Genomic DNA, 14,441 nt, shown 5'->3' on the forward strand with positions numbered 1-14,441 from the left:
ATTATATGCCAGTAGGAAAAAACGTTAATTCATGTGATGTTATTTTAGTAGCAGTCTCTCTTCAGAAGTAGTTTTCTTACCTTTGTTATTTTGTGTCCTTCATTTTTACAGGAGCTGACCAGTGCTTTGGTGCATATAAAACTGCATCTTTTTATTCAGATCTTTACACTTGCATTCTTCCCAGCAGCAATATGGCTTTTTCTTCAGCTTTTATCAGTCACACCCATCAATGAATGGCTTTTAAAAGGGTATGTTTAAATATTTTGAAGGGTCCATTTTTAATGGGGCATCTCTAGTGACATTGTTGTTTCTGTGGCAGCTATACACAAAGGGCTTATGAGTGATATCTTATAAGGAAAAAAACACTTTTAACATTATTATTATCCTTTAGAATGATAGTATTTCATCAAGGAGGTTCATCAAAGAATTTTATAACAGAATCGTAGAATACACCCTCATGCTTAATCTTAAGGTTCTAGGATGGACATTTTTCTGGGAATTTAAATGAGTTGTGTTGGTAGAAAAATGGAAGGGACTAAAGGATGTAAGATCTGTATGCATGTGTATAATGTAGGCTGTCAATTGGATGCTTTCACTTTTGCATTCCATATCTTACCAAATGTATACAGATAATGGCTGAGTATATGTGTTTTTAAAATGTATCAGAAAGAAAAAATATATATAGGGGACAAACTTTTGCTTTTTCACTTGTCCTGTTTTATGTTTGATGGGATAGTTGATTTAACAATAGATTTTTATTAGAATCTTTTCTCCCATTAAAAATGTTGCCATGTTTATTAAAAAGATTTAATGATTTTTAAAAATTATTTGAAGTGGTTTAAAACTAACTACATTTTAACATCATATATAACAGCTAGAACACTGAACTTAAAACCCAAAGATTGCGTTCTGACCCTGTCCCTAGCTTGCTATGTAACATTGAGGAAAGTCACTTAATAATTTTGAACCTCAATTTCCCTGTCCATAAAGTGAGGCTAATCATACTTTTACTGCCTGCTTAATAACAATGTTGAAGGTATCAACTGAGATCACGTATTCATTCACTTACTCAAGTCATTTATTTAGCTCTTACAATGTGCCAGGAATTATTATAGGTATTGGAGAAACAATATTGAACAAAATTGGCAAATTGCCAGTTAGTTTTGTACTTTGAATAGACTCTGGGTGTGATTGTCAATAAACAAGTAAATAGATGATCAAGATAGAGATAAGTGATGAAGTAAAACAGTATGATATGGTTGAAAGTGGTCAGGTGGGCAGGCTGGAGATTACTTTAGAGTGTAGAGTTCCGGAGGCAGAATGTTCTAAGCAAAGGAAACGGAATGTGCAAGGGCTCCAAGGCCGGAACAAGCCTGGTGTGTTCTAGGATTGGGAAAGTGACCATGATGGCCAGAGCCTGGGGATATAGAGGATGAATACTATGACTTAGAGTTGGAAAGGTAGGCAGGAGCCAGGACACACAGAGCCTTGTAGGCTGTGGTAAAGCATTCATATTTTATTCTGAGTGCTACAGGAAACTACTGGAGGGATTTAAATGAGAGAGTGATATGGTCTGATTTATATTTGCAAATGATTCTTCTGGCTACTGTGTGGAGAAGAGATAGTAGAAGGGCCTGAGGGGAAGCTAGGAGACCAGCTTGGAGGCTAGTGTGGTGAAGTAGCAGTGCAGTAGAGAGGAATGGTTGTATGGAGGATATATTTTAAGAACCCATGGGCAGATAGGCTGTGGAGAGAGAAGGACAGAGAGAAATCAAGGATCACTTCTGGATGTGGAGTCTGAGCCACTGGGTAACTGGTGGCATCATTTACTTAGCTGGGGAGAAATACGTTAGGATGAGAGAAGGAAATCAAGAGTGCTGTTCTGGCTAGGCTGAGTTTGAGAGAATGAACATAAAATTTGGCTAGAAAGCATAAAATGCCACATAAATATGATGACATCATTTTAGAGCAACAATGTAAGACGTGTGTTAAGAACCCATAGTTACTGAGTATCTGCCATGTATAGAGCACTCAAGAAATAGGAAGATATTAACTCATTTTCCTTGTATTCAGAGAACTTCTAATTTAGTTGGATATATAGGACATATACATAAAATAGTAACCAACCAAAATGAGGCAGGATATGATTTGTCAGATGAGGGGTGTGATCAGTTAAAGAGTAAGAGGTTCAGCAAGAGTTGTGTACTCCTAAAGCAGAGAGTTCAAAAATCAGGCATTAGTGGGAGACAAAAATAAAAAGTTTCCTTAAGGCCAAGTTGCAGAAGGCGAGAACTGGGCTGAGGAGTTTGGGTTTGAATCTGTAAATGATGGAGAGTTCTTAAATGTGCTAAACAAGAGAACAGCATGCTAAAAAGCAGTCATCAAGGAAGGTTAATCTGATAGCATTGTACCTAGTATGTAGGTAGAGTAGATAGGGTTTGAAATCTCAATTTCAGTATGCTAAATAAAACAAGCATACAGTTTTCACCTCAGGATATTAAAGGAGTACAAACTTAGCCTGACTCACTTAGAGAAAGCTCTTCTTAGCTCACTTTTTCTCTCTTCCCCACCCCAATTTGAGAGTACACACTTAGTATGTTAACTTGAGGGAGTTGCAGACTTCTACGTCAGGATCATGGTTAAGTCTTTGAAATAAATATATTCTGTTCATATACTCCTCGCTTTGCTATGTTAAAGGGAAAGAGTGGAGGTAGAGAGACTATTTAGTAGGCATTTGGAAATGCCCAGACATGGACGAAAAGCATCTGAAGGGGGATGATGGCAACAGTCATGGAAAAGAATGGAAAGTTGGTTGTGGTGATTAATTTATGAGGAGTGAGTGGAGCCACATATAACTCCAAAGTTTCAAACTGGATTATTAGGAAAAAACTGTCCCATTGACAGAAATAGGTAAATTGAGAGGCAAAATTGATTTTTTAGAAAATATATAAATTCAATATTAGACATGTTTAGTTTGAGGTGGCCATTGTAGGCAGCTACAAATTTGGGAATGGTGGTTAGGGCCAGAAATGTAAATTTGAAAGTATTCCTACAGATTTAGATTTGAAAATAAGATTGAGAAGAAGGAAGGAGATCCAGCAAAAAAACTAGAATGGCTGGTTTAAAAGACAGGAGATAAATTAGAATGATGAAGTACCATGGTAACCAAGAGAATAGAGTGCTTTGAGAAGCAAGAAGGTAAGGAGAAGGAATATGGGGAAAAGAATATTGGATTTGGTGATTAGGAGATCACTGGTTACTTTTAAGGTTGCTACTTTTACTAGTAGAAGGGGCATAAGTCAGATTCCAAGGGAGTGAGGAGAGAATGAGCTTTGGGGTCATGGAAGTGGAGCACTCTTTAAAGCAAGTCAACTGTGAGCTACAATGAAAAAAGCAGAATTACATCTTGAGGCAAGAGTACTAATTTTGAGGTTAATTATCTACATTTATATGTTGAATCTTCTGCCTCCTTGAAGGCAGGGATGATGTCTTATGCTTTTTTTTTAATACCTTTGTGTATTATCCTACATATAGAAGGCATATGTATTCAAAGTATAGTTTGGGGCTTTTGTTTTTTTTTAAGGATAGGGAGAACTCTGCTTCTTTGTACATAGAAGAGAAGGGGCCAGAAGAGAGGAAAAGATTGAAAAAGCTAGAAAGATTGAAAATACCTGAGCAGACCTGTTCCTGGTATTGGTGGTAGGGGAGATAGAAGGCAGAGGGCTGGAGGAGTAGGCCTAGATAAGTCTTTGACCCTGGATTCCAGAATAACAGTTTAACCCTAGATAGGCGGCTTTGTGAGTTTGGGCAGATTATTTAACTTCTTTCTTTAGTTTTCAGTAAAATGAGAATAATAATAGTATTTGCCTTAACTTGTGAGAAACGTGAGTCAAGTGTCTAGAACAGTATCTACTACAAATGGTAAATGCAGTAAGTATTAGTGGTGGTGATGATCATAAGGAAGGCTAGAGATTGGGAATCGGACACACTACTTGAGCATCACTTGGGAAAATAGACCTTAAAAACAAGACTATATTGAATTGAATTGAGCTGGAAATTCCATAAAAGGTGTTTTCTTATGTTTTCAGTCAAAATGAGATAAAACTTTTATTTTTTCTTATTTCAGAGCTAATGTTACATTCATTACATAAAGTTTAGACAGTACGTTATTACAAAAGTAAATAAAAATCGTCTGTAATCCTACATTCAAAATATTAGTCAGATACTCTGTGTCCTCTATTCCCTGTATGAACTTTCCACTTTAATTGGGCCAGCTACTCTCTGTCCCCAGAATGTGTATTCTATATGAATGCTAAGTAATGTTTTTTATCTTTAGTACTTAGATTTACTACTCATAGTTTCGTTTGCTTGTCGTGCAACGTATTTTCTATCCTAAACTCAGAGAACAGACTTCTTGTCATGTTCTAGGGAGTATACATATAGTTTAATAAAAACTAAATTTAGAATAGACACTAGAGCATAAACTTCTGTAATGTAGGATAGACCCTAGAATTTACTACAGAGTCTGAATCCAAGAAGTATATGGTTGTGTCATGCTTGTTTCTATATTGATATTACAACAACATGAAAATGTCTTTTATGAGATGAAAGTTTAAAAGTTGATGTTTTATAGAAAGGAATCGGCAAATGTGTGCTTGTGTTTTGTTAAATATTTTTGAACTTTGAAAGTGGTTTTAAAGTTTTATTTTTGCCAAAAGACTTCCTACAAAAAATATGAGGAAAAGATACCTGAAAATAACCTAAAATTATATACACTTAGCAAATGATTAACCATTTTGGTTATCTTTCAATGACTACACTCACTATAACTTGACTGTTTTTTGAATTGTATAATAAGAGCTTAAATAATTTAAAAAAATAAAATCACCCAAGCCTGTGGAATGGAATGAGAGCTACCCCATGCACTTGCAGAGTCTTCTAAGCCATGTTGCCTCATCAAGAGTTGTCTAAACTCTACACGGCATATGCATCAATAAACATTCTCCTGTTTTCATTTACTCAGCTCTGCTATTTTAGAATAAATGTACTGAAAAAACTATTTATAATTGAAAAGAAAACATACTTATAATTGCATTTTCTTTTCTTTTTCAGTTTGCAGACGGTAGGTTGCATGCCTCCCCCTGTGTCTTCTGCAGTGATTTTAACCAAGGCAGTTGGTGGAAATGAGGTGAGTCACGAGGCTAACTTTATTGAAACATACGTGGGTGCTGTGCCTTTATTTTATATTTTATTTTATTTTATGATAAGAGAGTCATGTCACAGAAAACACATAACCATAGTAGCTTATGAAGGAAGCGAGTATATTCATATATTAGGATGATGCTAAAATTGATGATGACAAGTGGAATTTAGGATTTCTAAGAGAAGAGCAAGGAGGTGAATGAAATAGAGATGGTGATTTTTCTACTTCAGTGGGAAATTGGGAGACAGAGGACAAAGAATCCAAGGAAAAGGACTTTTTATCCAAGACTCATGAACTGAGGACACCCGCTATGGCCATTCCTTAGTTCTTAAAAAATTTGCAACAAACTAAATTTGTGGTAAAAGGGTCAATATAAGTTTAATGGCAAGTGAAGATGATATAAAAAAGAGAGATGAGGCCAGGTTTCTAAGATGAGTTCAAAGACATTATTCAACTGCTAGGGAACTATGGTGAAAGAAGATGGCTTGTGTGTAGAATAGCGATTGTCCTTTTCAGGAGCCACTTACAGATGGTCCTTCACGTCTGAAAGGCCCTACAACTTCGCACTGAGGGACTTTGTTTTGTAATAGCTTGTGCTTCCTTTTCTACTTATGTTCTCTCATTCAGAAAAGAATACTATTGGATGAAGGAAGATATAAGGGGTTCCTACTTCAGTTCATTCATAGGATTTTGCTTTCTTAGCATCTATTTTCATTTTCATCCACTTTATTCATTCTAAAAATATTTATTGAGTACCTGCTATATTCTTTCTAAAAGCAGGTTTATTGAATTATCATTGACATGCTATTAACTACACAAATTTAAACAATTTAATGTTTTGACATATGCATACACCTGTGAAACCATCACCACAACCAAGATAGTGAACATATGCATCACCCTCAGAAGTCTCCTTGTGCCCTTGGTAATCCCTTGCTTCTGCCCTTCTTAGCATCCCTCTTCCCCAGGCAACCGCTGATGTGTTTTCTGTCACTATAGATTAGTTCATGTTTTCTAGAGTTTTATATAATGGAATTATATAGTATATACTCTTCTTTTTTTCCTTTCTGGCTTCTTTTACTCAGCATAATTATTTTGAGATTCATCTGTGTTGTGTGTATCAATAGTTCAGTCCTTTTTGTTACTGAGTAGTATTATTTTGTATGGATGTACCACAATTTGTTTATCCATTCACCTGTTGATGGACATTTGGGCAGTTTCTAGTTTGGGGCTATGAACATTTGTAACAGATCTTTAAGTCAAAATATACTTTCATTGGGAATACTCAGGAGTGGAAGGTCTAGATCATCTGGAGGTGTATGTTTTAGCACCTTTCAACAAAGGTAAGAATCACCAATAAATAGTTATTAATCATCTACAAATAGCTTCTGAAGTGGACCGTTTCTTTCAATATACCATTTCTTTCAATTACCACAGGTGTATGTTTAACTTTTTAAGAAAATGCCAAACTATTTTCCAAAGTGGTTGTACATTTTAAATTTCAATCAGCAGTTTATGAGAGTCCCAGTGTTCCACATCTCATCAACACTTTGTATTGTCGGTCTTTTTAATTTTAGCCATTCTAGTATGTGTTTAGTGTTTTAACTTAATTTACATTTCCCAGTGACTAACTATATTGAGTATTATTATCTTTTCATGTGCTTATTTGATATCCATGTCTTCTTTGGTGAAATGTCTGATAAGTCTTTTGCTTTTTTTTTTAATTGGCTGGTTTGTTTTCTTATTGATGAGCTTTGAGAGTTTTATATATTCTGGATATAAGTTCTTCATCAGATATATATCAGATATATATTTGTAAATATTTTTAGATATATATTTTGTAAATATTATAAATATTTTCTCCCACTCTGTGGCTTGTCTTCGTTTTCTTACTTGTATCTTTTGAAGAGCAGGATGGTAGTGGAGGCAGTAAAGGTGGTTGGATTCCGGATGTATTATGAAGGCACAGGAAATGCTGATGAATTGGATGTAGGATATGAGAGAAAGAGAGGGGTCAAGAATGACTCCGAGGTTTTTGACTGAGCAGCTGAAAGAATGGAGTTGCTGATATGGAGAAGAGTGCTATGTGAGAGCAGGTTTGGGGGATATTAGTCTGGGTAGGTGAGGCTATGCTGTGATAACTAAGAGCTACAAAATCTCAAAATCAAAATCTCGGTGGCTAAACATATAGGTTTATTTCTTGCTCCTGGTACGTTTCCCATGTGGATCAGTGGGAAGGTCTTTGCCGTCACTAAGGAAGCCTGGTTGATGGAGGCATCATGTCTTGAAGGTACACCATCTGGATGGAACACAGAGCATTTTCAGTTGCCACAGAAGGGAAAGAGAGACATGGGAGAATCACAAATGGGCTCTTCACTCTCCAGGCTGGAAGTGATACATGGCACTTCTGTTCACATTAAATTGGCCAGAACAAGTCATATGGCCTTACCATGTGTTGTCATTCATGTGCTCTGAAGGAGAGGAGAACTGGATATTGGTGACACTTGTAATGTCAGCAATATGGGTAAAGATCAAGAGTTTGTTTTTTTAATGTGTTAAGATGCCTCTTCCATATCCAAATGGAAATGTCGCTATACAATTAAAGATACAAGAGTTGAGAGTTCATGAGTGTTCAAAACTGGAGATATAAATTAGGGAGTCATCAGTGAATAAATGATATTTAAACCAAAGATTGGATGAGATTACTGAAGGAGAGAGCATAGATAGAAAAGAGAAGAGGTTCAAGGACTGAGCCCTGGGACCCTCCCACATTAAGAGGTTAGAATAATGAGGAGTAACCTGCAAAGGCAACAGAGAAAGCATAATTAGTTAGAAGGAAAAGCAAGAGAGTATGGCATCCTGGAAGCCAGGTGGAGAAGGTATTTGAAGGAGCATGGTATTATCAGTTGTGTCAAATTCTACTGATATAAGTTGTGTAAGATGAATTTTGAGAATTGACCACTGAATTAAGCTGCATGGAGATTATTGGTAACCTTGATCCGTGGTTTTGTGGAGTGTAGGGGCAAAAGCTTGTTTGGAGTAGGCTAAAGGAAAAATAGGAAGAGAGGAATTAGAGACAGGAGGTATAGGTGACTATGTTGAGGTCCTTTGTGATAAAAGGGAAGAGAGAAATGGGCCTGTGTTTCAAGGGAGATGTGGGGTCAAGATTTTTTTAAATGGAGAAATGACAGCATATTTCTATCATGATGGAAATTTTACAGTAGAGAGGGAGCTGTTGATTTAAGAGAGAGTACTGGAGTCATTTACTTGGTCAAGTGGAAGAGAATGGTATTGGATTGTATGAGCTTCAGTAGGAGCTTGGACCATTTATTCATAAAAACAGGACGGAAGGCAGAGTGTAGATGATAGATTCATGCAGGTGAGTAGAGGGGGTGCACTTTGAAATTCTCTTCTGATGACTTATACGTTCTTAGTTGTCTTCTGATGACTTTTATTTTTTCTCAGTAACTGAGAGTGATGATGGGGTAGGTGGTATTGATGTTTGAGATGAAAAGGAAAATGTGCACTTGCCATCTAGATGAAGAGAGTGAATTAACTGGAGAGTATGGTAGCATTGCTAGGAAGCGCTAAGGATCTGGCTGAAATGCATAGTCATGCATTGAAAGTGAAGCCAGGCATCATGGTTGTATGTTTCCTCTTAGCCACATTTAGCTTCTTGGTGTGGGAATGGAATTGGCAGATTGTTTTCATTATGACAGGTAGTTCTTTTTGGTTGCTACATAATTAGTGAGAGAGAGGAGTTATAGGAGTCTTGGACTAGTGCTTGTTATGATTATCTTTCTATTGCCTTGAAAGAATTTGAGGAAAGGGTTATTTTTGGTGTATCTGAGACCAGTGTTAATTGGCATAAGGGTGTCATTTATTGCTTTCTTTTTTTTTGTGAGGAAGATCAGCCCTGAGCTAACATCCACGCCAATCCTCCTCTTTTTGCTGAGGAGGACCGGCCCTGAGCTAACATCTATTGCCAATCCTCCTCCTTTTTTTCCCTTTTTCTCCCCGAAGCCCCAGTAGATAGATGTATGTCATAGTTGCACATCCTTCTAGTTGCTGTATGTGGGACGCTGACTCAGCATGGCCGGACAAGCAGTGCCTCGGTGTGCGCCCAGGATCCGAACCCGGGCCGCCAGTAGCAGAGCACGCCCACCCAACAGCTAAGCCACGGCAAAGAAATATTGCTTTCTTTCTAATGTGATTCCCTTTAGAGCTTTAAGACTAAAAAACCTTTTTGTTCTTAAATGACTTTTGGCGGAAATTCAAAGTTCACTCATTTTCTTGAGATTAACATATAGCATTAAAAAGTATATTTACATGCTAATTCCCCAGTAGATATTTAAATTATTTACATTAATGTTACGTGTTAATAATGTTGAATTTACTAATATCTCCTTTGTTTTCTAATATCATTGGTCTTGTTCTTTAAATGTTTCTGTTGTGCAACTTCATGATTATCAAGCATTTTGGTAGTCCTGGGGAGGAAGATACAATTTTTCATAAATGTTGAACATTGAGCTTGCTAAGTCCAGTTTGGTCATATCTTCTGATGTGAAATGAATAGACTATTTTATATTTGTGTCAGATTATGGAAGAAACTGATCTGCAAGTATTAGATAATTTTAAGCTTAATGTTTTTCTAAAATAATGGTAAAAGGTAACTGAATATAGGCATTTGTTGAAGTAAATGAAAGGGAAGATTAATTTTTTGTATCTTGGAGAAATCTAATCTAAGGATGGAAAGTGAATTTATTGGTTCATGTAAATGAAAAGGTCCAAAAATTGAGTCTAGTGTCAGGTACCATTAGGTGAAGATTTTGATTCTACTTATCCGTGATTCTCTGCTCTGCCTTGCCCGCCGCGGCTCTTTACCCTCAAGGGTTTTGTCATGGTGGGAAAATTGGCTGGAGCACGTTTTCATGTTGCACTGTCCTTACAAACTGACTATTCTTTGCAGTATTTATGACATGTAAGAACACTTTTTTCCTTCCAGATTTTGTATAATGTAACTTCTTTACATTTAGTTTCTGCTCTCATGTATTTATATATACAGCTTTAATATGCAAACACGTGTTTAATATATGCTATCATGTATTAAAGTGAGTGTGTAGCATGTTTGTATTTAATGATTTGGGGGATGTATGCAGATAAAATAGTGTCATTTGAAATGATTCTCTTATTTTTATTTTGAAAAGTTGTTATATAATTTAGGAGGAAATTTTTTCTGTTACTTATACACCTTTCATTTTAAATGCTTTTTCCCTAAAACTCTTGGTTACCAAAAGGTTTTGTCATGGATTGAAGGTTATTGCATCCCTTAAACTCACAGCCGTACTTTGGTGAGAAATAGCCTTATTACTTTTTGTTATAAAAAGTATAACAGTATAAAAAACAGTATAAAAAACAATTTCTGTTTTTATAACTTAGGTTGTTTCTGTTTCAGTGAGCCAAATAGAATTTATAATAATTTTTAGCAGCAGAAGGATCTCAATATATGTGCATAACATTGCAGATATGCTGGAATGCTGGCATGTCCTTTAGGTATTAAAATGAGATAGCTGACTACAGTTTTATTTTGTGGCCTTTAAATTTTAAAATGCTTTCATTTAAATATTGGAAACATGGTTAGGTTCTTTTTTTATGATTGTTATTTATTCATTCCAGTGTTTTAAATGCAATTTTCAAAACTACAAGATTGTAGAGTGTGCTGTTGATGTAGTCTGATTGGTTGTGATGGTGATTGTGTGTGTCTGTGTGTGTGTGCATACAGTTTTAGTTCCTTGTTTAAATAATAGAAAAAGTAATAAGACTTGATGAACCCTAATTTCATTGCCAAATATAAGAAAGAAGATAAATCAAAATGTTTTCTATTTTATTCTAACATGGGAGACATAGGATAAACACTTATTCTTAGCCTAAAACTCTATACGTTTATTTGGTTTAAAATTTCTGTTCCAAATGTAAAGTTCTGTGGTAAAAAATACAACTCTTTCCCCAAAAGGTCTTACAAGGTTTTCAACCTTTTGGGACTTACTAAGGGGGAATTGTTGCTTTCAGATCTCTGAAGGAAAAAAGAAAAAGAAAAGCAGTGAGAATCGTAATAGATAAAAATCAAGGCAAGTTAGGAGGGAGTTTCCAGTCATATCTGAGAGTAATATTTTATACTGAACTCTGTTGTCTGTGTTTAAAGCTAAGCCTGGTAATTTGAACCAGGAAAATAAGACACCTTCACCACTAATAGCAGTATACTGATTACAGGCATGTTATTTATGTTGTTTGTTTATTTTTTTGTTTCTCAAAGTGAATTCCATAGATTACCTACACTGACATTACCTGGGGTGATTAGGGAAAAAAAAATAAATTCGTTATCTCCACCTTAGACTTACTGAATTAGAATGTGTGGTGAATGGGCCTCAGGAATCTTTTTAAAATTATGAAATCTATCATATCTACAAAAGATGTGTAAAACACATATATACACTTTAAAGCATAATGATAAACATTGCTCTGCCCACCATCCAGCTTTAGAAATAGAATGTGATATTCAGCCAGTAATTAAGCACCCACCTTATGTAGACACTGTCTTTTACCATAAGGAATAAAAAGGAGGATAAAATCTGGTGCCTGCCTTGGAGAAGCCTACATTTAGTGTGATATTACACTATTCAAAACCTCTATTTCGGGTTATACACCTCACAAAAATAGGCAAAATTCCAAAAAGAGTGGAATGGCTTTATAATGGCCCATATCATCAAATTATTGTTTTCCTTCTTTAGTGTAGAAAAAACCAAAATGCACCCCAACTGGGCTCAGCCCCACTCAGCTGTGTGGGACAGCCAGAACTTCAGTTTGGGGATCTGGACTGTGTTTGCTTCTTCTAGGCATTAGGCTGTCCTCTCGCCTGGTCTAGGGTTAAGACTGGTGCTCGTTTTAATGTAAACATATTTAGCTGGCATTTTTATTATATTTTAGTTAGCAGGTTGAAGGATTTTAGAACCCTTTGATAGTCATGTAGAATTCCAAATACATTTTAAAGAAAAGTTTTGATTTCAGGTATAGTAGAAAAGTAACAAGTTAAAAGTGTGCGTGTGTATGCATGTATGTGCGCCTGTATGTGTGTATTTAATTTCATCAGTGGGGTTATTGCCCAAATCTCTTCAAAGAAAATTTAAGAATGTCTCCTGAGCAAAGAAAATTATTACATGTGGTGAACTCTTTAAGTCATAGACGAAGGTCATGGCAGTCTGAGTATATTTAAAAAAGATTTTCTGTCTGCTTGGAAAGCAAATGAAGCACTCATTACTAACTTTAAATTTATAGCTATAAGAAGATTTTTGCTAGAGGTGAAAGATCAAGATCATCACAGTCCAAATGGAGACAGAAAGTTCAATTTCTGGCTTATCAGCAAGGCATGAAACATTTCAGGGTTATTTTGCATTATCAGTGGGGAGTTGATCTTGCTAATCCAATGCATGAAGATAAGATTCATTGAAACATTTATAAAGGCATTTAGAGCAGATCTGATCAGCAGAGAGAGGACTTGAAATGAGAAGGAAATCTGATCTGTCAGTCACTGTCTCTGCTTCAGGAATCACTTGGCTTTTCTGTGTCTTGCCTTTCTCCTCTGTGAAATGGGGTCCATTACAGCTTTTGCTTGGAGGGGAAGTTTAATGGCATTCTGGAGAAATCTTTATCTGAAAACGCCTCTCAGTGTTGAGCCCTCTTGCAAGCTGGCGTTTGTGCACTTTTTACCCTCCTGCCTCCTGTGCTTTCTGGGAAATGGGAACAGTTTTTCGTCTTTGACAGATGAAAGAACAGTAGACCTAGCAGCAGCAAGAAATTCCATATCCCTACTCTTCTTCCATATCTGATTTTTAACTTTAGTCTCATCTTCTGGATTGGGTTAGCATTCCTGGGAGCCCTGGAAAGAGTTGACTACGTTTAAGCTGCTATAAAACTTGTGTGAAACATACCTAGATTTCCCAAGATTTTTATGTGTAATTTAGAATTCTCTCTTAACCCTTTAATGCCTCTCAAATTGTCTTCTATTTCTACCACTTTAATGAAAAGAGTCCTCTTAATGGTTGGCAGTGATTTCTGTTCACCAAATCCAGTGGCCAGTTCTCAGTTCTCGTCCTCCGTGACCTAACTACAGCCTTTGACACCGTGGCTACTCACCTCCAACTTCCTTTTGCTTCCCTGATGCTCTTCTCTCCTAATTCTCTGCCTACATCTCTCATCACTCCTTTTATTCTTGTCTGGCTCCTTTCCCATCCCAATGTGAGTGCCTGTCAGGGACCTGATCTTGAAACATCTTGTTTAGTATTGCCAGATTCCTGTTTCTGAGTCCTTCTCTCTGTAGCTGAAAACATTTGACCCTCACCTTTGGATCTAACTCTGCGTCATACATAAGGACCAGTCCTGATCTTGGGTCAGAAGTATTTAAACAATGCCAGCTTAACGTGCTCTGGCACAATGTCACCACCTTTGCTGCTAGGCCACCTGACCTTTAGCAAAGGACACACTTGCCAAGGAATCAAAGCAGGTGTTTGATTCCTGCTTTTACCATTACTCACCTGGTGGTCTGAGTGGTCACCAGGTAAGCCCTGGACCTCTGTGAGCCTTGGTTTCCTCATCCGGGGAGCAATAGTATTTACATCCTTCTTTTGTAGAATGGCTTCCAAGGGTCTCCCAAAATGGTATGCAGAAGTTCTTGTAAATTGTGAGGGAACATATCAAGCAAGCATCAGCATTATCATCATTGCTGAGGTTTGTCAGTGATGAAATCATCCAGTTTTCCTGATTCATTCTCATTGCTTTCTCAAGAATTTGATCTTCTAAGTTCACTCATTCACTCACTTCATTCATCTAAAAATATATGTTGAGCACTTGCTATACCTTGCTATATATAGTACCTTCATAGAATTTTCAGTTTAGTAAGAGATGTAAAACATAAACAGTAAATTGCAATATAAGAGAGTTAGTGTTTAAATAACCTTACAAGATGGTGGATTTTTAAATAAATTTAATGAACTAGGTAATACCAGTTTATTAGTTTGTATTATAGGTCCTCAATGTTGTTGTATAAATATTTCCTACCATAACCTGGGATGCTTATGTCAGATATCCAAGATTACTCCTTCTGGAAACTAAAGGGCATGGGAAGCCAAATTAGTAATGGAAAGATTGCTCTAGGACTTTAGAACCAGATAAAGGGGACTGAATA

The 14,441-nt window shown here is 36.4% G+C and overlaps 1 protein-coding gene across 6 annotated transcripts in view; it reads left to right on the forward strand.

Annotated features, from left to right (window-relative positions):
* Positions 1-14,441, forward strand: part of SLC10A7 (solute carrier family 10 member 7) — a 242,193-nt gene that overhangs the window by 13,476 nt on the left and 214,276 nt on the right. For all 6 annotated transcript variants that reach the window (XM_087437561.1, XM_087437559.1, XM_087437562.1 and 3 more), the window contains exons 3-4: positions 112-248; positions 5,113-5,188. In XM_087437561.1, coding sequence (XP_087293687.1) covers positions 112-248; positions 5,113-5,188 — 213 coding nt within the window. The remainder of the gene's footprint in view (positions 1-111; positions 249-5,112; positions 5,189-14,441) is intronic.

The sequence above is a fragment of the Ceratotherium simum genome, chromosome 12, assembly GCF_057802395.1.
Source record: "Ceratotherium simum simum isolate JZ-2026a chromosome 12, ASM5780239v1, whole genome shotgun sequence".
Classification (NCBI taxonomy): Eukaryota; Metazoa; Chordata; class Mammalia; order Perissodactyla; family Rhinocerotidae; genus Ceratotherium; species Ceratotherium simum.